This window comes from Macaca nemestrina, chromosome 9 (genome assembly GCF_043159975.1).
Source record: "Macaca nemestrina isolate mMacNem1 chromosome 9, mMacNem.hap1, whole genome shotgun sequence".
Lineage (NCBI taxonomy): Eukaryota > Metazoa > Chordata > Mammalia > Primates > Cercopithecidae > Macaca > Macaca nemestrina.
In genome coordinates this window covers 70,655,621-70,680,822 of record NC_092133.1, presented here as the reverse complement: position 1 = coordinate 70,680,822, position 25,202 = coordinate 70,655,621, and the positions used below count along the sequence as shown (strand labels likewise).

At 35.7% G+C, this 25,202-nt stretch overlaps 1 protein-coding gene across 9 annotated transcripts in view; it reads right to left on the bottom strand.

The window, feature by feature from the left end:
* The window catches only part of LOC105466223 (adenosine kinase), a 567,753-nt gene that overhangs the window by 406,551 nt on the left and 136,000 nt on the right, over positions 1-25,202 (bottom strand). For all 9 annotated transcript variants that reach the window (XM_071069755.1, XM_071069752.1, XM_071069756.1 and 6 more), the window contains one exon: positions 4,340-4,418. In XM_071069755.1, the coding sequence (XP_070925856.1) occupies positions 4,340-4,418 (79 nt within the window). The remainder of the gene's footprint in view (positions 1-4,339; positions 4,419-25,202) is intronic.

Sequence of the window (25,202 nt, the reverse complement as noted above, 5' to 3'; positions counted from 1 at the left end):
TCGTTGCTCTTTTCTGTGACTTTTTTACTTGAGTTCTGAAGCACTCTTAATATAAAAATGAGCCATTTGGGCCAGGTACAATGATTCACACCTATAATCCTAGCACTTTGGGAGACTAAAGCAGGAGGATCACTTGAAGCCAAAAATTCAAGACCAATCTGGGCAACATACAGAGACCCTGTCTCTACAACAAATAAATTAGCCAGGTATGGCACAGTATGACTGTAGTCCTAGCTACTCAGGAGATGGAGGAAGGAGGACTCTTTGAGCCCAGCAGTTCAAGGCTGGAGTGAGCTATGATCACACCACTACATTCCAGCCTAGGCAACAGAGCGAGAGAGAGTGTCTCAAAAAAGATATATAATAATAAATAAATAAAATTATTTGTGTGGTTTTTTTTTTTTTTTTTTTTTTTGGTATGTGTTTTTTCTAGCCTACTTGTGGCCTCTTCAAAAACAGAAACAAGCTGGGTACCGTGGCTCACGCCTGCAATTCCAGCACTTTGGGAGGCCGAGGTGGGTGGATCACAAAGTCAAGAGATCAAGACCGTCCTGTCCAACATGGTGAAACCCCGTCTCTACTAAAAACACAAAAATTATCTGGGCATGGTGGCACATGCCTATAGTCTCAGCTACTTGGGAAGCTGAGGCAGGAGAATCACTTGAACCCGGGAGGCAGAGGTTGCAGTGAGCAGAGCTCGCACCACTGCACTCCAGCCTAGCAACAGAGTGAGACTCTATCTCAAAACAAACAAACAAAAGAAACAGAAACCGCAAAAACATATCTTTTTCTATAATCTTGTTTTTCCATTCTCATTCTCAATGTACTGCCAAATCAGAGAAGGGCATTCCTTTGGTCCCATATTTTGTTAATATTGTACTGCAAGGTATCTATGTCCAGCAACAAAAATAGCCATCTTTTAGGCACATATTCAAGGAGGTCATTTTCTTCCATTTATTTTTCTTTTTGTAGAGACAAGGTTTCAAACTACTGGAATCAAGCGATCCTCCTGACTTAGCCTCTCAAAATGCTGGGATTACAGGCATGAGTCACAATGCCAGCCTTTTTCCATTTCTTTCAAGTCAAAAATCACATTAAGCGCTTCCACAAATTTTTTAAAAACTGGCAACATAACCAAAAGTGTTCATTAAGAAAGCATCAATGATCAAACTTAAGCAAGTCACACCCCTTTTTAGCAGTGTTATATACATGCTGTGCAGGATATTGAGCAGATAAGAACTTTTCACTTTCATTAGTAAGCAGTTCAGACCAAACGAAATTTACCAAAATTTACATTTGTACTGTACATCAAATAAATCTAGAATTGTACTTGGACAAGATATCAACAATATTTATTTTTGTTGCCTATGGTTTCATTAAAATATTCAAGAACATGATTTGACATATCAAAATACCTAAGAGCTTTGGGGACATTTTCTTGTTGACATAATTTGTCATATAACTTGATATACGAAAGTATGATTACTAGTAAGATCTCACATAGTAAGTTACCCAAAACTTCAAATTCCTTTTATTACCTTGCAAAAGACAAGAACAAATAAACCATTACTAGAATACATTGTTAGAATGAATGTGAAATATTGTAAAAAGTGCAAAAGAATAAAAGTAGGCAATGACTGCTTTATTATGAGACCATATCAGGGAGAAAGCTGAGGGAGAACTTAATTATATAATAATAAACTTTTAGAAGGCAGAAACTGATGAAGATCCTCAAGAAAGGAGACAATCAGTGAACAGCTAATAGCCTCCCCGTATTAGTTCATTTTCACACTATGGTAAAGAACTGCCTGAGACTGGGTTATTTATTTATTTATTTATTTTTATCTTTTTTTTTTTTTGAGACAGAGTCTCGCTCTGTCGCCCAGGCTGGAGTGCAGTGGCGCGATCTCCACTCACTGCAAGCTCCGCCCCCGGGTTCATGCCATTCTCCTGCCTCAGCCTCCCGAGTAGCTGGGACTACAGGCGCCCGCCACCGCGCCCGGCTAATTTTTCGTATTTTTAGTAGAGACGGGGTTTCACAGTGTGAGCCAGGATGGTCTCGATCTCCTGACCTCGTGATCCGCCCGTCTCGGCCTCCCAAAGTGTTGGGATTACAGGCGTGCGCCACCGTGCCCGGCCAGAGACTGGGTAATTTATAAAGAAAAAAAGGCCGAGGCGGGCGGATCACGAGGTCAGGAGATCCAGACCATACTGGCTAACACGGTGAAACTCCATCTCTACAAAACATAGAAAAAATTAGCCAGGCATGGTGGCGGGCGCCTGTAGTCCCAGCTACTCGGGAGGCTGAGGCAGGAGAATGGCGTGAACCCGGGAGGCAGAGCTTGCAGTGATCCAAGATCATGCCACTGCACTCCAGCCTGGGATACAGAGTGAGACTTCGTCTCAAAAAAAAAAAGAAAAAAGGTTTAATTGACTCACAGTTTAGCATGGCTGGAAAGGCCTCTGAAAACTTATAATCATGGCAGAAGGCAAAGAAGAAGAAAGGCACCTTCTTTACAAGGCAGCAAGAATGAGAAATGCTGAGCAAAGGGGTAAGAGCCCCTTATAAAGCCATCAGATCTTGTGAGAACTCACTCACTATCACGAGAACAACATGAAGGAAACTGCCCCCATGAGTCAATTACCTCCACCTGGTCTCTCCCTTGGCATGTGGGGATTATAGGGATTACAATTCAAGACGAGATTTGGGTGGGGACACAAAGCCTAACCATATCACCTCCAGTTCTAGTAGGAGAAGAGACTGAAAACTGCAAAATGCAAAACGTGCCTTTATAAATTAAGGCTTTAGTAAATTATCCTTTTTTTTTTTTTTTTTTTTTTTTTGAGATGGAGTCTCACTCTGTTGCCCAGGCTGGAGTGCAGTGGCATGATCTCGGCTCACTGCAACCTCTACTGCCCAGGTTCAAGCTATTCTCTGCCTCAGTCTCCCAAGTAGCTGGGATGACAGGCATATGCCACCACACCTGGCTAATTTTTGTACTTTTTTAGTAGAGACAGGTTTTCACCATGTTGGTCAGGCTGATCTGGATCTCCAGACCTCAAGTGATCTGTCCACCTCAGCTTCCCAAAGTGCTGGGATTACAGGCGTGAGCCACCGCGCCTGGCCGTAAATCATCCTTTTTCTATTACTCTGGAAGTTCATAAAGTGACCACCTGGATGTTTTACCAAAAACAATACAAATCAATTGACCAACAGAAAGACTCAGGCCACTTCATATTAATGACCACCTTAAAGATTCATTTTTAGAAAAGATTTGAAAACTATGATTAAATCTGAGCTTGGAAGTATGTGGAATAATCATACTATATGTCTAAATCAACTAAGAGTTACTTGAAAAGAAATCATTCTGGATTTTGTCAATTTTCCACTTTTCCAGTTCTTGAAGTTAATTAGAATTCAAAGGGAATGCATTAATCAATAAAAAAGAAAAAGAAATCTAGTATAGCAGAAATGACACATGATTGCAATGAGCAGAAATTTGAGCTAGCTTCAAACTGCAAAAGTAAGAACCAGTGGTATGTAAAACTTGTTCATATCTTTCAAAGCTGGAAGATTAAGCAGATCACTAACTCTCTCAATCAAGATTAGGTTAAACTGGTAACTCAAAGAGTATATGCCTAATGAGTTTATTCAATTACTCATTGGAAGATATGGGAATAGAGACAGATATACAGATATATTAAAGATATACCCCGGTATAGATATAACGATGTATATACATATCTACCAACATATCTGTCTATACATAGATATTCAGGTATGAACATATGCATATATATTTATGTATATAGATATCTATATATAATACAGAGCAATTTCTACTATCTTGTGGCAGAAACGTCCTTTCTAAGGAGGACATGCAGGAAATGAAGAAGCCATAAAGTTTAATTAAAAATTTTGAAAGTTACATGAAGAACTAAGGCACCGTACAAGACACTGTAAGAGTTAATGTACACATGACAAAAAATAAATACTTTCAACTTATAAAATAAAAAGGAATACTATCTATAAAATATGAAGAATTTCTATAAATCTGTAACATATGAAAAATTATAAAATGATAGTGAAAGGAAACAAGTAATTTAAGAAGAAATGCAAATGAACAATAAACATATCAAAAGTTCAAGCTTACCAACAGCCAAAGAAATAGCAATTAAAGTAACTTTTGATTAGATGTGCAATGACTACTAAAATCCCAATTCAAATGAACAAAACTATATTCTACAGCAACACAATATAAATGGAAACAATTATGCAAAATAGACATGGGTCTAGAATCATTTTGAATCCTTTTAACTTTTAAAATAAGTAACCAACCTGAGCCACTTTAATTGAGTTCTGGGTAGAGCCACCAGCATGATACTCGACTTTGAATTTTTTCACGAGTTCATCAAACCTATAAGGAAATCACAGTAGAAAAGAGTAAGTTACCTTCTGTGAGTTGCCACAATGTAAACTTTTCTGAGCAGAAGAGTATTAAAACACAAATAGTAAAATGTTTTAATTGTTTAAGTATGTTGAATAAATGAATTGAAGTATCTTATAACAAAAATACTGAATTTCCACATTTAAGAAATGTTTTCCATAAGTGTACAACTATAAGAATTTAAGAATTTAAAACACAGACTGTCCATAATTAGCCATTAAACTAAACAGAAAGTAAAAGTAATAATTAATAGATTGCCAAATGGAGGTCACATGTGGCAAATTGGTTAAGTCAAAATCAGAATCCCAGTCTCAGAATTACTTGTTACTACAAACATACAGAAATCAGTGTGTATTTCTCCTCATTCCAGACAACTAAGAGAGTTTTCTATAGAAACTAAACAAAATTTCACTTAATGTTACCCTTGGAATCAGTTCAAGAAGTATGAAAATTATAAGTCCTTACACTTCAAAAGAGATGATGAAGCATATGTTCATTTCCTCTTCCACATCTTACTAAATGTCAAAAAATATATTTTATATATAAAAATAAACAAAAGTATAACAGCACTGCCTGTAAAGCAAGGAAAGAAAGATGCCACAAACAGACCTATCTAATTATATGAAAAGATGCAGCTAGAGAATGACACAGTTTCTATGCACTAACTTAACAATTATTGAAAAATTTTTGAAAAATAAATAGTTGGATGGATTACCTGAGCAATCAAAATATGCATGGGTAAAAACTAAGATAAAAATAGAGAAGTTGAAATTTTTAAAAATACCAAAAAAGTAGACAGAAAATATAAGAGATTAAAAATATGAGATAAAAATTAAAAGGTACAGAGAATTTATTAGGTGGTCCGAGATCTATTTAACAGGAAATACAGAAAGGGAAAATAAACATTATGAAGAGTAAGAGAGAAATGTTGGGGGGAAAAAAGGTGAAACATAAATATGGTCAGATTTTTCCAAACATCAAACAGTTTTACAAGGGATTAGGGACTAGGACCCCATACTTGGACACATTTTGTGTAATCTCTCATATTAAGATAAAACCCTAAAAGCATATAAAATGAAAAATAATAATTACCTTAAAAGGAATAAAAATCAGACTAATACTAAACTTCTCAAAGAATACCAGATGCTAAAAATATAATGGAGTAACGAACGTATTCTATGCTGAGAAGGGAGGAAATTTTTGAAACTAGAAATTTTCAATATGCACTCAAATTATCAGGTTAATAAGGCAAAGCAATACTTAATAATCCTTTATCCTATGTGGAAAAAATTACTAAGGAGATGTGCCAAACTCTCCCCCCAAAAAAACAGAAGAAAGATGGAATGAGGTTAAAAGAAAAGGAGGGTGATATACGACTTTGAAAAAGAAAGCCATAAAAAAGTTAAAAGTGCCCATCATACATTATTGCAAGCAAAATTCTCCCTTTTATGGAGAAGACTCCATAAATATCTCAAATGTTAAAAATCAAGTTTTTAAAAAGGTTTTAAATATATTGTTGAAGTCATAAAGTCAATCAATAAAAAAATCAAACCAAAGCAAATATAAGGAAGAATAAAAAGGCAAAACAGTGTAAGTGCACTACATTCTTCATCTTCCAGTATAGAGTTCACAGACATTGTATAAACTTAATTAAAAATAAGCATAAATTCATTATTTAGATTTATAATGTTAAGCTAAAAACATTACCTTTTCTTTTTTTTTTTTTTTTTTTTGAGACAGAATCTTCCTTTGTCACCCAGGCTGGAGTGCAGTGGCGCAAACATAGCTCAATGCAGCCTCCATCTCCTGGGCTCAAAGGATCCTCCCACCTCAGTCCCCCAAATAGCTGGGAATACAGGTATGCGCCACCATACTTGGCTAATTTTTTTTGTATTTTATTTTGTAGAAACGGGCTTCACCATGTTGCCCGGGCAGATATCAAACTCCTGAGCTCAGGCGATCCTCCCACCTCAGCCTCCTAAAGTGCTAGGATTACAGGTGTGAGCCATGGAACCAGGGCCTAAAAACATTAACTTTTAACAGTATTTGCATCTCTATGGAGTTGATATAAAAGGATTTTTTTTTTTTTTTACTGGTGTTTATAGTTTACTTTCGTTTTTTATAAATTTCTCTAGGATAATTAAAAAAAAAATGTGCAAAATTTAAGAAGTGTCTGTGTAACTACTACTCAGGTTAAGGAAAAAAAACACTGAACTGACTTAGAAAATTCAGTATCTTATATATATCTCTCATATATAATATATACATATATACACACACACACAAACAAACACACACACTCTGTCTCTCTACAAGTGTCCTTACCCTGTTGTTCTTCACGAGTACTTTGGCCGTTCTTGGTTCTTTGCACTTCATATAAATTTACAACTAGTTGTCAAACTCCAAAAACCAACTTGTTAGGGTTTTTTTTTTTGAGACTGAGTCTTGCTCTGTCGCCAGACTGGAGTGCACTGGCGCAATCTTGGCTCACTGCAACCTCCAACTCCCTCGTTCAAGCAATACTCCTGCCTCAGCCTCCCAAGTAGCTGGGACTACAGGCGCATCCCACCATGTCCATCTAATTTTTCTATTTTTAGTAGAGACGGGGTTTCACTATGTTGGCCAGGATGGTCTCCATCTCTTGACCTCATGATCCACCCACCTCAGCTTCCCAAAGTGCTGGGATTATAGGCGTAAGCCACCGTGCCCAACTTGTTAGAAAATTAGTGATTGCACTAATTTTCTATATCTATGCTGGGAAAAGTGATATATTTCCAATATTACATCATCTAATCCATGGTTACAGTATCTCTCAAAGTTTCATGTTTGCCACAAAGCCCCCACATCTTTTATTCTGATCACTACTTCATACTTCATATGTTTTAATACTATTATGATATTGTTTAAACTTAATTTTTATTTGTGGCTGATATTTATAAACATTCTTTATATCCATTTTTTCAGCCAAGTTTCTAATATTTAATTAACTCCAAAGATTTATGTGTTTTTAACAAATTAAACATAATTATCATTTGTGAATAAGGACAATTTTTTCCTCCCCTTTCTTGCGTTAGTACAAAGACTACAAGCTCTAGGATAATATAAATAGAGAATAAACAATAGTAGGTGGAAATGGGCAAATTTAGTCTTGTTCTGAATTTTGGCCTGAAAAATCCTGATGAATAGCAGAATTAGTCGATTTTCCAAAATTAGAAGTCTTCAAATAAGCATTAAATTTTCTACCTTGATGTAGTATTAACTATGCGTATATGTTGCTTCTATTAAAGTATTAAGCATTTTTAAATGTTACAGATTTAAAATAGATTTATGTCTATGGTATTTTCCATGTTATTTCAAATGAGAAATGTTAATTTACAAAAACTTATGTGCAATATAATCCTTTTTTGTGTAAACAAAATTATCCAATATACATGTCTACTGAAAAGAACCTGGAAGAATACAACCAAAGTATTAACAGTAGTTATCGCCAAATTAGGAACAATTATGGCTCTTTTATACATCTGTTTAAATTGTGCAATAAGCATATAAACTGTTTTGTAATGAAAAATCAACTTCATTTTATAATAAAAGAACATAGCAATTTTCCATACAATTATTTTAAAAGAATTATATATAGAACAAAGCTGGATAAAAAGCAAGAGCAGAGAAAGAAGTGATTCTGAACAAAAAAGGCAGAGAAAGTTTAACATCTGAATTGAAATTTGACATTTAAGGGAAAAAAAAATATTCAGGGTTGAGGGTGAAACAATAAACATGACGTATTCAGAAAAACCAGTTAAACACAAACAAAATGCAGGTCAAAATCAAAGTAGTAAAAATTGACAAAGAAAAGGTAGTAACTATCAGGCTAATAAGTGTAGACATTATTCTGAAGGCTACTAGAAATTATTAAACTCTATTTAGCAATAGTGCGGAAAGAGCACTTTTTAAAAATGATAACACTACAGGACAGAGTAAAGAGAAGCAGACCACCTGCCTTTAGAATAGCTCATATGAAAGACCAGATAGAGAGACGAGACCAAACTAAGGAATCATTCTGAAGTTGAAGATATAGGATGTGATAAAGAAGTGTAACATGTGGAAGAGGGATGATAATTCTGAGGTTGCTAGTTTGGATAACGAGTTGGATGGTGTTAGAAAAGAAATACAGGAGAGCAGAAAATCTTAAGAAGGGAAAGGAACTCCTAAGTAGCCAACTAACAAACCAAGAAATATTTATCTTCAGGGAACTGATTGTACTGTGGCAAGACTAACAGGTGTTTAAGGATGAAAGAGTTTATGGTATCATTACATTTTATGGGAAACTTCTATATATTTTCCTTACAGGACTTTTTCCATAGGGAATAAAGTATGGGAATTTTAGGAATTTATAGATTCCTTCTTACTTTCTCCTTTTGGTTGACATTCTTTGTCTGAATGGGGTGGCCATATAAACACCTCAATCAAAAGCCTGACAGAATTGGAAGGACAGTACCTGATCCATTTTTCTACCACAAGCCTACTATAGTAATTATCATTGGAAGAAATTTAATAAACCTTGTAATATTATAATTATTTATAAGTTACATTATTACAGGAAAAAATTATAACTTATAAAGATATGAATATAGTAATATTAAACAAATGTACAAAATAACACTAAAAATAAGAGAAGCAAATTAAGATAAAGTTGAAAGAACACAAAATGTAAGACATAAACATTTATAGTTTATAAAAGCTGAAATATAATATGGGATGTCCTTATAATAATTGTTCAACAAAATGATCCATAAATTCATTCAATATAATTATTTTGTCTTTAAAAATTAATATACTGTCCTCCCACCTGTCTAAAACACAGGTCTAGGATGTCTGTTGGACTTTTTCTTTTCAAGAGTGATGGTGTTCGTTACCGATCCACACTTCATACACCCCTCTCCTTTTTTTCAGTCTCTTAAACCTCCCCGCTACCTCTGCTCTCCAAATGTACAGACAAAGCAGCAGAATGAATACTGGAATATCATGTTTATAACTCCGCTTATAAGAGACTTGAATTCTTACTATGTTCTGTCTCCTCGCAATTCTGAAGGTACATCTTATTTGTGACTTTAATTGTATCTGTTGTTTTGAGGAAGATGAGAAAGTTTAGATTCATTATCCTCTAAGTCCAGTTTAAATGGCTTTTGATGGTATAAGTGGCAGGCTAAAAACTGGAAGATCAACACAGTAATCAAGGATATATTAAGACCATGTAAAATAAAAATAGAAATATGTAGAATTAAATACCTTGTTGTTGGAAACTGAATTACTTTTAAATAAAAGGCAACTATTGTCAGTTATATTTAGGATGCATCTAGAAAATGTATCCTGAAAAGCTAGAAAAACAATAGAAAAAGTGAAGAGAACAATAAGGAATACAAAAGGGAGAGAAGAAATTTTAAAACACAAATAGCACTGTAATTTCTATTGTGTCTTTTTTCTCCTTACCTAACATGAAGAAAAAAGATTCCATGATTATACCCTTCAACACAGCATCCTATATGAATAAAAGTACTTATAAATAAGAATAAGAAGAATTATGAACAGGAAAATGTCCACAAAACCAACACTTTACAATTTCTAGTTCTATCTAAGGGCAATTGCTTTCCATTTTCACAGAAACTAAAGCGACTAAGTTATTTCAAACTCAGGGGGAAGGGGGAGTGGGAGGGAAGGAGAGAGAGGGAACAAGCATATGAGAGTGTGCATGTGCTCAGCATATTATCAGGAGAAGAAGACCTCACGTTGTGTTAACATCAGCACAGCGTAAAAACATTAACAATTTTTGAACATTTCATAGATTGACATATGAAGAATAGGACATGTGATTAAAATCTTTACAATGAAATTCCAAAAATTTAACTTCCTTAAGAAAGCATTCATAACTGCCAAGCAGAATTCGAAGTTCTTCCTTAAACTTCTCATCTAAACAAATAATAAGTTAAAAACATAAGTAATTCTAAACAGGTTATACTTAAGATTAAATGTTAATAGAACAACACAGGCAAGGGAATCGACAGGCAAACTGTAAAATTCAAAGCTTTGAAATCTTTTACTGCAAATGTTTGGTGAGGTTTTAAAAAACTCAAATGTCAGTTTGTTAAAAGCCAAACTAACATTTTCCACATGTGTTTATATTTAAGCATATTTTTACAAGATGGAAAACGTAACAGTTATTCAAAACTAAGGTTAAGCTATTAGTTCATAAGGATTATAATTTGAAGACATTTCTTGAACCTCCAATTTTATTTTCTTTGATAAGAAAGCAATTTTAAGCATGTATTGCTTAGATAAGCCCTTATTCAACTCTAACATGTTTAAAGGTTTAATTATTCCCATTTATAACTCTGAACGTGAAGATCATTGTTCCTAAGATAATCAAATATACTGCTGAAAAGCACTTAGTATATAAGTATAGATTATTAAAATAAAATGAATTATTCCTAAATTTAGATGCATGATACGTGCATTAGGTTTCTACCCACTGTAAGAACACAACAAAATTTCACTAAACCAATTTATGATTTTCATTAAATAGTAACTGATTGACATTTAGTTTTAAATCACAAAAAGAAAAAGTCATATGTAAGAAAAAGAAAAATACTGCAGGACAGTGGTTCTCAAAATTAGATGGGTAATCTCATGGTAAACCTAGAGCATCACCCACACGTCCACAGACAGGTACTTCCAAAACACAAATTATATACTCCAACTCCCTTACTGGTTTGCTTTCAGCTGTTATTTCTACCAGAGTCCATGGTTTATAATGGGTCTGAGTTTCTCTGATCATAGAAATATTCCAGAAACATATGTAATAGATATGGAGAGAGAGTAGTTAAGCAATAACTAGCTAACCATTTCTCTCTACCAAACTTCAAAAATATCACTCATCAGAAATACTCAAACATCTAAAATCTCTTATCAAAACATAACATATGGAACTTCCGATTCTGGGTAGCATATACTGCATCACAGCCAACGTTCGTACTGATGACACCTAGGAAGGCCATATAAATCATAAGTCACATTGTTAATGGTACCAAAGAGCTCTGAAGCAACAAGCACAAAGTGGACAAATTTCCAGAGAGGTGAGACCTGTTCACAGGGGCAGGCCAGAACTAGCAGTTTTTTGTTTCACCTGCCAACATCTGCAGCCAGAAGCATGAAGACAGAGAAACAAAATTTGACATTTCCCAAACCTAAAACACAGAGCTAGTTTGCCCCAAAACACATTTGCTGAATTCTGAAGCTGAATGCTAAGTTAAAGAGGTTAACCAAAATAGTTCCAAAAGCAGAAAGTTCTCTGAGTCTAGCAGTGCTTACAAAAGACAGGACAAGAAAAGAGCAACTAAAAACATAATAGACAAGAAATTAAAGCCCTAAAAGGAGTGGAGAATAAAAATAAGGATCCATGGCACATTTCCACTGGGGTTTGGGGGGAAGGATATACTTATACTGGTTACATGTGAAACCTCAAAATTCACACTTTGTGCTTAGCAGAAGATAACGATAAGGAAGGGGGCAATAGGGGGAAAACAGCAGGGAATTTAGCAATTACATAAGGCTGAAGTAATAACATTGGAAACTGAAAACCTAAAACAAAAGATCATTTCCCCTTTGACATAATTGCCAAATTTTGAAGGCAGACAGAAATTAAGCTAGACACCTCTGAATTAAGCTGGAAACCTCTGAGGTCAGTTTGGTACCCTCATTCTGGTGGGCTGTTTCAGAGCTGAGACCACTGGTCTCAATTTAAAGTCCTAGAGGTTCAGGCTCTAGGAATAGAAGCAAACAGGCTTGACTGAACTATCAACACTGAAAAATCAACTTTGACCTAGCTTAACCCTTAATTTTTATTAAGGTAATATGCTCTCCCCTCACTCCGTATCAGCCTCATACAGAAAAGAGTGAACACTCTGGTAGAAGATACAATCTGAAGAATCTACAATTTGTATATACAGTATTGGTAAATAATAATAAACTGAAAGTTATAACAAGAGGTAAAATAATTTGACTAAAATGCAAGAAAGAAAAAAGCAAGAGAAGAGTATCTGCCTACTACTTAGACCCAGACATGGTTATAGTCACAGGAAGTATGTGCAGAGCTGGGAAAATAAAGCTCCAATTCTCTGGCTGGATTACCAAAGCAGAGAGCTCCAGGGAACCACAAACTACTAGGACTCTTCAGACAACTATAAAAAGTGAAAAGACTCAGCAAAGAAACAGAAGATAAAGAAGATAAAATAAAAATATTAGAACTTTAAAATTCAATAACTAGAAATTTAAAAATAACCAGATGGGCTTAATAGTAAAATGAAGAAGACTGTTAAGAATCAGTATAGTTAAAAATAAATCAATAAAAGTTTTCCAATCTGCAGGACAGAAAAAGGATTTTTTTTAAAAAATGAAAAAAGACTCAGACCTATAAGACAATACTAAAAGATCTAAATTTGTGCATGAGAAACAGAAGAAAAAAAGTGCAGTGCAGAAAAAGAAAATTGAAAAAATAATGACTTGACCAGGCATGGTGGCTCACAACTATAATCTCAGCACTTTGAGAGGTCAAAGCAGGAGGACTGCTTGAACCCACGAGTTTGAAACCAGCCTGGGCAACATAATGAGATCCTACTTCTACAAAAAAATAAAAATAGCCAGGCATAGTGATGCATGCCTGTAGTCCCAGCTACTCAGGAGGTTGAGGCAGGAGGATCACTTCAGTCCAAGAATTTGAAGCTGTAGTGAACTAAGATTATGCCACTGCACCACCTGAACCACAAAGCAAGACCCTGCTTCTAAAAAAGGAAAAGGAAAGAAAGAAAAAAAATGGCTTTAAAATTTCCAAATTTGATTAATGATATACTCTTAACAGATTCAAGCTCAGAAACTCCACACAGGATAAGCAAACACAAAATCCACACTCATACACAAGAGAAGAACACAGAGAGTGGAACCAAGGGATACACCAAAATTTAAGTGGAGAAGGTACCAGCAAAGAGGGATGGAAACAGCCCACCTGTCAGAAAAAAGAGCTAAGGGAGGGGAAAAGCTGTGGGGGTAAAGGAGGAAGAAAGGAGCAGAGGAAGGAGGGAAGGGGATAGATCCAACATGGCCAAATTCCTCACTACAGACATATAAGATCAATTTGATATCAATATATAATTTCCTATAGTGGAGTCATCAGGACAGGCAACATTCCTCAATGGTTAGAAGCAAAGGCTCTGGTGTCAGATAGACCTAGCTTTAATTCCATATTCATCTAATCGTATGACATGGGGCAAGTACGGCTGGCCCTCCATATCCATAAGTTCCACATCCATGGATTCAACCAACCATAGATTGAAAATATTTGGAAAATATGTACTGAATATGTAAATAGTGTTTTTTCCTTGACATTATTCCCTAAAAAACAGAGTATAACAACTACTTACACAGCATTTACATTATATTAGGTATTATAAGTAATCTAGAAATGATTTAAAGTACATAGGAGGATATGCATATGTTATATACAAATACCACAGAATTTTATATCAAGTACTTGAGAATCCTTGGATTTTGGTATCTGAGGAAGTTCCTGGAACCAATCCCCCATGAATACCAAAGGACAACTGTACTTTAAGTTCTCTGAGATTAGGTTTCCTCATTTGTAAAACATAGCATTAAAGACTCTTTCTTTTTGTGTTCCACAATATTTAAGCATAGTGCCTGATGGATAATGGGTACACAGAAAAAAAAATTGATGAATGAATGGTTGAATGAACAAACTAAAGAAGGATTAAATGAGAATTGCTGCTGCTATTGTTCTTGGATTTTTAAGAACATGTACACTACCAACCTATACAAATTTTAACAAAACTAGATTTTCCTTGAATATTTTAAAAATAATTAAATATTGATTTGGTTTGTGCTTGTATCCCTGTTACAAGCACAATTTTATCGATTGTAAAAAAGAATTTCTATTCTCTGATGAAATTCTTTATCTTGTATCCCTGTTACCTACTGCTTTTGAGAGAAATCTCATTCTAAGACATAAATTTTCGATTAACACAGATATGATGTTACCCAGCAAGAAATAACAAAATCAAATTTCTAAACAAGTGAGATGAAATAAGGTGCCTGTACTTGCTTCCCTTGAGAGATTGTGTGTGTGTATAGCACACTATTCCACTCTTTCATTTCATTTACCTTGAACGTAGTAAGCCCTCAATAAATGCCATCAACTAAGTTTATAATTGTGGAAAAATAACTTAGTTACTGATTTGGCAGAAAATGTTCAATTGGGCTACCACCTAAAAAAAAAAAGAAGTAAATGACCGACATCTTTAATATTTTTAATTAAAACTTCCCAACACTTGGAAGACACTTGATACAAAGCATTCTCAATCCCCACTGTGCTAAGTAATGAAGAACAGAATCTATTCAATAACCCACTAAACAATTAACCAAATGTTACAGCTATACAAAACAAATACGAATCACATAACAATGTAAATTCAAAAGTATATAGACATACAATATTATTTTTACATTACTGTTAATACAATTCTCATTTTGACAATACTTTCTTTTTTGAGACAGAGTTTCACTCTTGTTGCCCAGGCTGGAGTGCAATGGCGTGAACTCAGCTCACTGCAACCTCCGCCTCCCGGGTTCAAGCGATTCTCCTGCCTCAGCCTCCCTAGTAGCTGGGATTACAGCCACCAGTCACCACACCCAGCTAATTTTTTAAATATTTTTAGTAGAGACGGTGTTTCACTCTGTTGGCCAGGCTGGTCTCGAACTCCTGACCTCCAGCGATCCACCCGTCTCAGCCTCCCAAAGTGCTGGGATTACAGGCATGAGCCACAGCACCCAGCTTGATATTTTAAAAGTAAGGATTTTGAAAATTTATCAGTGTAGAAGCTTTATCTTATGCATGCCTTTCTAGAAAAAAAAATTAAAACCAAAGCGTTTAGATACTGGAGATATTTTCTTTCATCTTCCAAATACTACAAACAAAGATTCCAATAAAGAAAACCACAAGTTTGCTGAAGTTTAAAACATCTGGGCAATATCTTAAGATACTCATTTTTAAGAGCTCCATATTAAAGAATAGCCTGAAGGGTAGATGATAAATCTGCTCTAAAACTGAACGTGTGTTTTTAATTCTATTGAATATAAACAGGTTTTTTTCTTTTTTTTCTTAAGTGGGGGAACTATAATCCAGATGCAAAGTGCTGAAAGACAAAATATTCCATAAAAGGAAACTTTAAAAATACAGACTAGCATTCAATTTTAAGATAATCACAAGAATATGTTTTTACTGAGATATTAACAACTGTAAGTGTCAATAATCCTTTTGTAACTCCTAACTGAAAAATATACAGGTGATTATCTCATTATTGTATTTCATATCTTCTGAACAGGTTATAAATATACTTTTGTAAAGATGTCCCCAGCTGTAAACTCTCATAAGCTAAACAAAAAACTGAAGATGCATCTTTATTATGCATAAAGTTAATACTAATGCAAAAGTATGTTTCATTAACAATATCATTTGCCAAAATACACATTATAGAGAAATGATATCAAGGCATGGTACATGAGATCCTTAAACTCATATTTCCCACAGAATTTAAAATAAAACTGCCTGTCATGCTTATGAATTTGAAGAAATTATTCCGGTTTGTTTTTGTTTTTTTTTTTTTAAACAAAAACTCACACTAGACTCAGTAAAATGAGGAATACAAATTCCTTTCCTTTTTTTGAGACAGGGTCTCCCTTTGTAATGGAGGCTGGAGTGCAGTGGCATGATTTGGGCTCACTGCAACCTCCGCCTCCCAGGCTCAAGCCAACCTCCCACCTCAGTGCCATGAGTAGCTGGGACCATAGGCATGCAGCACTACGACCAGCTAATTTTAAAATACGTATTTTTGTTAGAGGCGAGGTTTTGCCATGTTGCTCAGGCTGGTTTTGAACTCCTGGACTCAAGTGAGCCACCCACCTTGGCCTCCCAAAGTGCTGAGATTATAGGCATAAGCCACTGTGCCCAGCCTGGAATATAAATTCGTTCCAGTACAAACTGGATTTCAAAAGTAAATCACTCTGAGAAAACCATCAACAGTCCATTTGAAAGCAAAAACAGGCCAGGGGTGGTGGCTCATGCCTATAATCCTAGCACTTTGGGAGGCGAAGGTGGGCTGATTGCCTGAGCTCAGGAGTTTGAAACCAGCCCAGGGAACATAGTGAAACCCCGTCTCTACTAAAATACAAAAAATTAGCCAGGCATGGTGGTCCCACCTGTAATTACTCAGGAGGCTGAGGTGGAAGAATCGCTTGAACCCGGGAGGTAGAGGTTGCAGTGAGCCAAGATCATGCCACTGCACCCCAGCCTGGTCAACAGAACAAGACTTCAACTCAAAAAAAAAAAAAAAAAAAAGCAAACAAAAAAAGAAAAGAAAAGAAAGCAAAAACAAGCAAACAAACAAGGTAAAAATGCAAAGCCCTGAATTCCAAAGTCATTCAGTTACTATAGGAGAAAAGTGTTGCAGGATAAGGGTATACGACACACTCTGCTGATATTTAATTGCAGGTGAACCTCTTTTATAACACTTCAAACATTTACATTACATTATGAAGACAACTAACTTTTCTAAATTTGAGTATTTTTAGTATTTTCTAAATGCAAGAACTTTAAAATGCTAATAAAGGATAGTCGACCCAATGCATAACTGGTTTCTGATCAGACATCTATTATTCTTTTAGAAGAAGATGAGGGTCAGAAAGCTTTCTTTGTAAAAGGCCAGGTAGTAAACAGTTTGGGCTCCATGGGTAATGAGAAAAAAACCAAGGACATTATTTAGGTACTTATAAAACAAAAAACTTTTACTGACAAATTTAGGAATATTAATAGTAATAATTTGTTTTGTTTATCAGGTTTAGTAATGAGAACAATGTAATTCTTTTAGGGGAAATAACATTTCATTTAATTGGTGTTTAAAGTTACTTTTTTTTTTGAGATGGAGTCTCATTCTGTCACCCGGGCTGGAGTGCAGTGATGCAATCTCAGCTCACCACAACCTCCACCTCCCGGGTTCAAGCAATTCTTCTGCCTTAGCCTCCCGAGCAACTGGGACTACAGGCGCACGCCACCACACCCAGCTAACTTTTGTATTTTTAGTAGAGATGGTGATTAACCATATTGGCCAGACTGGTCTTGAACTCCTGCCCTCATGATCCACCCACGTCAGCCTCCTAAAGTGTTGGGATTACAGGTGTGAGACACTGTGCCCAGCCAAAGTTACTGTTATCTATCAAAATTGATCACAAATATCCATCTGTTAACACTGATCTATAATAATTTCGCATATTTCAACTTTGAGTGTCTCCACATACAAATGGATACTCCCAAATGCTGATATAAATCCAATAGCATATGATTTAAATTAAGCATATTTATCACTTAGAAAGCATTTATAGAATTCTGTCAGAGCTTTTTCTTGATATTTCCCGTTTAGCATGTAGACTGTAGATTAATCACTTCTACTGCAACATAAGGTAGAAGCTCCTCGATTGCAGTGTTAGATGGATTTTGAAATAAAGAAGTTATCTCTGCCCTGGCATCGATATTGCTAAAACTATAGTTTGAGCCCACAAACATCTGCTACAAATGTGTGTGGAAACAGAAGTATCACTTTTTGTTTTAACTTTTGACAGAATGGGACATTGTATATAAAGCAGCTTGACATTACTTGTGATTCCAACTAATTAGCTGCTGTAAAATAACTTTACCATAGTATAAATTTTACATATAAGCACTGGTATGCCTCAAAATTAAGAAACCATATAAAGGCTGCTCACACCTGTAATCCCAGCACTATGGGAAGCGAAAGTGAGTGGATAGCTTGACATTAGGAGTTTGAGATCAGGCTGGCCAACATGGTGAAATCCTGTCTCTACTAAAAATACAAAAAGCTTAGCTGGGCATGATGGCATAAGGCTGTAGTCCCAGCTACTTGGGAGGCTGAGGTAGGAGAATTGCTTGAACCAGGGAGGTGGAGGTTGCAGCGAGCCAAGATAGCACCACTGCACTCCAGCCTGCGTGACAGAGTGAAACCCTGTTGAGAAAAGAGAAAAGAGAAAAAGAAGAAAGAAGAAAAAGAAGAAGGAGGAGGAGGAAGAGGAGGAGGAGGAGGAGGAAAGAAGGAAGAAAGAAGGAAGAAGAAGGAAGAAGAAAGAAGAAGAAACAACAATAATATCAGTATCATTAGAAACAATGTAGTAGCCAGGGGCATGATGGCCCACACCTATAATCCCAATACTTTGGGAGTTTGAGGCAGGAGGATCACTTGAGGCCAGGAGTTCAAGACCAACCTGGAGAACATAGCAAGATCCTGTTTCTACAAAAAAAAAAAAAAAAAGAAGAAGAAGAAGAAAGAAGAGAAACAATATAAAGTATTCAGTAAAAGCTAATTTTCAAAGCCATTTCATGTGCAATAACAGTAGCTGATAGAGCTTCTCCTTGTTTAGAAAAATTTGAATCTTGACCATGAGCTCAAACAACTGCAGCAATCAAACCGATGGGCAGTCAGGCAAGTCAAATATCCAGCTTAAATTTCTGATAAAAACTTACAGAACTATCTCTTCATACAGCAAATGAAGTTCACTGTTGATAATACTGGTTCAATAATAAATGATATTCAAATAATAAATAATAGATTCAAATATTGTCTACAAAATAGCTGCTAATAAATAATACAATGAATAGCCATAGGCTTTACAACCTTATATTTTCACAAACTTTGTAGATTTCTCCAATTAACCCTTTTTTCTGATCCATATACATATATATTTAAAATATATATGGAGCAAAAAAGTTAATTGGAGAAATCTACAAAGTTTATAAGTATATATAATACATATTTTAATATTTTATATATATATATATATATATTTTTTTTTGGAGACAGAGTCTCGCTGTGTTGCCCAGGCTGGAGTGCAGTGGCATAATCTCTGCTCACTGTATCCTCTACCTCCCAGATTCAAGCAATTCTCCTGCCTCAGCCTCCTAAAGTAGCTGGAATTACAGGCATATGCCACCACACCCCGCTAATTTTTGTTCTGTTTTGTTTTTTGTTTTTTTTTTAGTAGAGATGGGGTTTCACCATGTTGGTTAGCCTGGTCTCAAACTCCTGACCTCAAGTGATCTGCCCACCTCAGCCTCCCAAGTGCTGGGATTACAGGCATGAGCCACTGTGCCCAGCCTCCACATATATTTTTACTACTATCAGTAGCAACACATCTTAACAGATTCTACTTCAGATTATGCTGAATTAGTGTTTTCTGAAATTTTTTGAAAATATTCACGTCTGCAGATGTTTCATCGACTTTTCATGAAAGCTAATTTTTCAGTCACTTCAAACTCAGCATTGGCTCTTTGAATAAACAACCGATCAGTGTCAGTAACATCTGTTGGTTCATCAGAGCCAAGTAAAACCACTATCTTCTTTAATTGACTACTGATGTTACACCCAATGTCCTCAATTCACTTTTTTTTTTTAATTTTAGAGAAGGGGTCTTGCTGTGCTCCCCAGGCTGAACTCAAACTCCTGGGATCAAATGGATCCTCCCATCTCAGCCTCCCAAGAAGCTAGGACTACAAGTGCACACCACCATGCCTGGCTAATGTCTTCAATTCTGGTTTTTTTGTTTTGGGTGTTTTGTTTTGTTTTGTTTTGTTTTGGTAGAGATGGGGTCTTGCCATCTTGTCCAGGCTGAACTTAAACTCCTGGGCTCAATTGGATCCTCCCACCTTCACCTCTCAAAGTGCTGAGATTATAGGCATAAACCACCACACTTGGCCTAAAATCCTCAATACTCTTTTTATTTTTATTTTTGTAAAGATAGGGTCTCACTATGTTGCCCCGGCTAGTCTTGAACTCCTAGGCTCATGTGATCCTCTTGCTTCAGCCTCCCAAAATGCTGGGGTTACAGGTGTGAGCCACTGCAACTAGCCTAATGTCCTCAATTCTTAAAACAATGATGTTCACCAAATGGCTAATGACATTTTTTTAAATTTTTTTTTCTGAAAATATTCTTTAGCTGCTACAATGAAACACAACTTAATTAACTTACCATTAGTAAATAGCTCTCCTTGCTTTGCTAAAAAATGGGCCACTGAAAACCTTACATTAAGTCCAGCCTCTTTTTCAGTATGACAGTGAGTGAGAGAAAAAGTGAGTGCATGAAAAATTCTGCTGTTATAACATATTATGTTTTAAATTTTTGAATTTTTATGAGAATTATGTTCCTATGAATTTGGAATACTGTAAGTGCTCAGCCCGGTAATGGCAATATATATTCTATTTCTTTAGTAGGGCATAATAAACCTAAAGCTTTACCATCTAATTGGATAAAATAATCCCCAGTCCACTGTGCTTTAAAACCATGAGATTTTCTCCTTTTCTTGTTTTGACATATAGGTATGCCCTAGTAACAAAAAAAAAAAAAAAGTGTTACAGCACAGCAATACATATGGCACTTGAAACACTGTTGAATTATAACTGAATTACTGAGATGTGTAGAATGCCAAGCAGCAGTGTGAAGCAATGAAAATGCCAACTCCAATCTCTGTTGCAACGACTCAATTCTGCCATAGTGGTGGGAAGGCAGCCATAGACAATACATAAAGGAATATGCATCGGTGTCTTCTAATAAACTTTAATCATGAACACTAAACTTTGAATTTCACATAACATTCATGTGTCATAAAATATGTTTTCTTCTCCCAAACATTAAAACATATAAAAACCTTTCTTAACTTCCAGGCCATGAAGAACAAGAGGTGGGACAAATTTAGCCCACAGCTCATAGTTTGCCAACCCCTACTTTAAATAACTCACTTATTCACTTGGGCACAGTTCACCCTATGGTAACATGTGAATAAATTAATGATTATTATACCTATCTACTACAGAGAGTTACAATACAGCTCACCAAAGATAATGTGAACAGGTTCTGAAACTGGAAAACAAATAATTAGTGTTAAATTTGTTCTTAAATTTTTTTTCAAAAACCAAGTCTGTTTCACACTCAATATACTATGCTAGGCAGTGTGGAGAATATTATGAAGCAAAAAACACAGTCCATATCTTCCATTTTCTATGAGCTTACAATGCAAGTTAGAAAACAAAACATAACCTAAAGTGATACTGAATAGTAAATAGCAGATGTTGTAAATCCAACTCCATAAATATAATACAACACTCAACTTTTACCTAGTGCGATACACAAAGTTATGCACTTCAGAAACTTACTATGCCCACACAAAATACAAACACTTCACCCACAAACTCGTTTAATAAAATGTATATTTCTGCAAACAACCTTTCCTGGAGCTTGTTCTGTAACAATCAGTACTAACAGTCTATTGCCTTTTAGTGGCTACATAGCTTTCCATTGGGTAGCTACAACATAGTCTCTAGAATAAACATTTCGGTTATGTCTAGTTTTTTGGCTTTTATAGGTAATATGGAAATAAACAACTTTATACATATAGTTCGTGGATTAAAGAATACTTAAGGGCCGGGTGCGGTAGCTCACGCCTGTAATCTCAACACTTTGGGAGGCCGAGGCAGGCGGATCACGAGGTCAGGAGATCAAGATCATCCTGGCTAACACGGAGAAACCCCGTCTCTACTAAAAATACAAAAAAAATTAGCCCGGCGTGATGGTGGGTGCCTGTAGTTCCAGCTACTCGGGAGGCTGAGGCAGGAGAGTGGCGTGAACCTGGGAGGCAGAGCTTGCAGTGAGCCGAGATCGCGCCATTGCACTCCAGCCTGGGCGACAGAGCAAGACTCCATCTCAAAAAAAAAAAGAAAAAAAAAAAAAAAAAGAATACTTAAAATTTTGATAAATAATGTAAACGTCTCCTTCAAAGAGATTGTGGCAATTTATATCCTTACGATAGCTTATAAAAGTGCCTATTCTCTATAACTTTGCCCATACTACTTATTACTGATTTTTAAAATACTTGCCAATTTATTAGCAGGCTTATTTTGAATTCCTCATGAGAGGATGAACATCCTTTCATATGTTTTACTGCCATTAATATTAATTTTTCTAGCATCATCTGTTCACAAACATTGCTCATTTTTAATACATAATTATTTCCTTCTTATTGAATTTTAGAAACTCACTACATATTAAAGAAGTAGGCCTTGGACTTTGATGTAATTGGTATTAAATAATTTTTTAACAAGTTTGTAATTTGTCTTCTGATTTTATGCAAATTTCTTGCCATGCATAAAAAAAATTTTTTGTATGGTCCTCTATCCATCTGAAGAATCTTTTTTTAAAAACAACTGTAGGGTTAGGGTAAGGGAAAAACTGCAAATGAAACCCAAAGAAAGTGAAAAAAGGAGCTTAATATGTAGAAATAGAAAACATACATCATGATCTACATAGAAACAACAAAGCCAAAGTTAGTTCTTTGAAACGCTAATAAAGAACTCTTACAAAGAAGGCACAAATAATCATTAGCAGAAATGATAGGTCATATACATATTTAAAAATTACAGAAAGATCCTATAGGGAAAAAATTATGCTAACACATTTTAACACTTAGACAAAATGTACAAATACTTAGAAAAAAAATTTTAACAAAGCTGATTTAACAAGTGAAAGAAAATCTAAAAAGTCCTTTAACTATTTTTTTTAATGGAACATTCCTACGAAGAAAACTCCAGGCTTCCAGGGCATCACCAGTGAATTTCACCAAACATGTAAGAAATAAAACCAACAGAAGTAAAACCAATCACAGACAAAATCTTCTAAAAACTAAAAAAAGGGAGGAACACCAAAAAGAGGGTTCATATTAAAATGAAGAACATTGGTTCATCAAAGACACTATTTAAAGAATGAAAGAGCAAATCCAAAAAGGTATATACCAACCAAAAAGTGTCATAGCCCTCAGTACAGAGACTTTTCATTTTAAAAGAAAAAAATTTTTTTTGTTTTTTTTGAGACAGAGTCTTGCTCTTGTCACGCAGTCTGGAGTGCAATAAAGTGATCTTGGCTCACTGCCACCTCTGCTTCCCAGGTTCAAGCGATTCTCCCACCTCAGCCTCCCAAGAAGCTGGGATTACAGGCACATGCCACCATGCCTGGCTAATTTTTGTATTTTTAGTAGAAACAGGGTTTCACCATGTTGATCAGGCTGGTCTCAAACTCCTGACTTCAGGTGATCTGCCCGCCTTGGCCTCCCAAAGTGCTGGGATTACAGGTGTGAGCCACTACATCCAACCAAATTCATTAAAAATTCTTAAACAGGCCGGACGTGGTGGCTTGCACATGAATCCCAGAACTTTGGGAGGCTGAGGTGGGCAGATTACCTGAGGTCAGGAGTTCGAGATCAGCCTGGCCAACATGGTGAAACCCCAGTTCTTTCAAAAAATACAAAAATCAGCCGGGCATGATGGCATGCACCTGTAGCCCCAGCTGCTGGGGAGGCTGAGGTGGGAGAATCACTTGAACCCGGGAGGTGGAGGCTGCAGTGAGTCGAGATCATACCACTGCACTACAGCCTGAGCAACAGAGCAACACTCTGTCTCAAAAATAAATACATAAATAAATATAAAATAAAAAATTCTTAAACACCGAATAGAAAACTGGGTAACAAAACTTAAGTAATTCACAAAGAAGTATATCTAATTGATCAACATATGAATACATTTTTAAAAGCTTAACTTTATTAGTGGTCATGGTCAAGGAAATACAATTAAAACTACAATGATATACCACTGCCCACTTACCAGTATAACTAAACAGTTGTTTGAAGACGGAAAATAACAGTGGAAAAACTGGAACTCCCATTTCTGCTGTTCTAAAGATAACATTTTGGGCCGGGGGTGGTGGCTCACGCCTGTAATTCCAGCACTTTGGGAGGCCAAGGCAGGCAGATCACCTGAAGTCAGGAGTTCAAGACTAGCCTGGCCAACATGGTGAAACCCCATTTCTACCAGAAATACAAAAATTATCTGGACATGGTGGCGTGTGTCTATAATCCCAGCGGAGGTTGCAGTGAGCCAAGATTGTGCCATTGCACTCCAGCCTGGGCGACAAGAGCAAGACTCCATCTCAGAAAAAAAAAAAAAAAAAAGAAAGAAAGAAAGAAAAGAAACGTGTGCATGAGCACCAAAAGACGCACACAAGAATGTTCACATACCAACATTATTTGTAATATGGCCAAACTAGTAACAACCCAAATATTCAATATCAACAGTAGAATATAAAAATAAACTGAGATAAATTCATATAATGGAATAGGAAGGACGTGGAAAAGAAAATGAACAAAAGTACTGCTATGTTCAACAATGTGGATAAATCTCATAATGATGAGCCAAAGAAGCCAGAGACAAAAAGTACACACTACATGATTCCATGTATTTAAAGTTTAAAACAGCAAAGGTAATCTCCAGTGTTAGAAGTCAGAACAGAAGATACCTTTGGGGAAGAAGGAGGGGTGAGGGGTGCTCCTGGGCTGCTGGCCAAGTTCTATTTCTAGAACTAAATGGTATTAAGCAAGTATGTTTACTTTGCAGTAATTCTTTCAGTTGTACACTTTTGATTTGTATACTTTTCTATGTTATACTTTAATTCATAAAAAGTTAATGAAAGAATAAATGATGAATTTTGACAAATGCTCTTCTAGCGTCTATGAAAATAATATAAAAATTT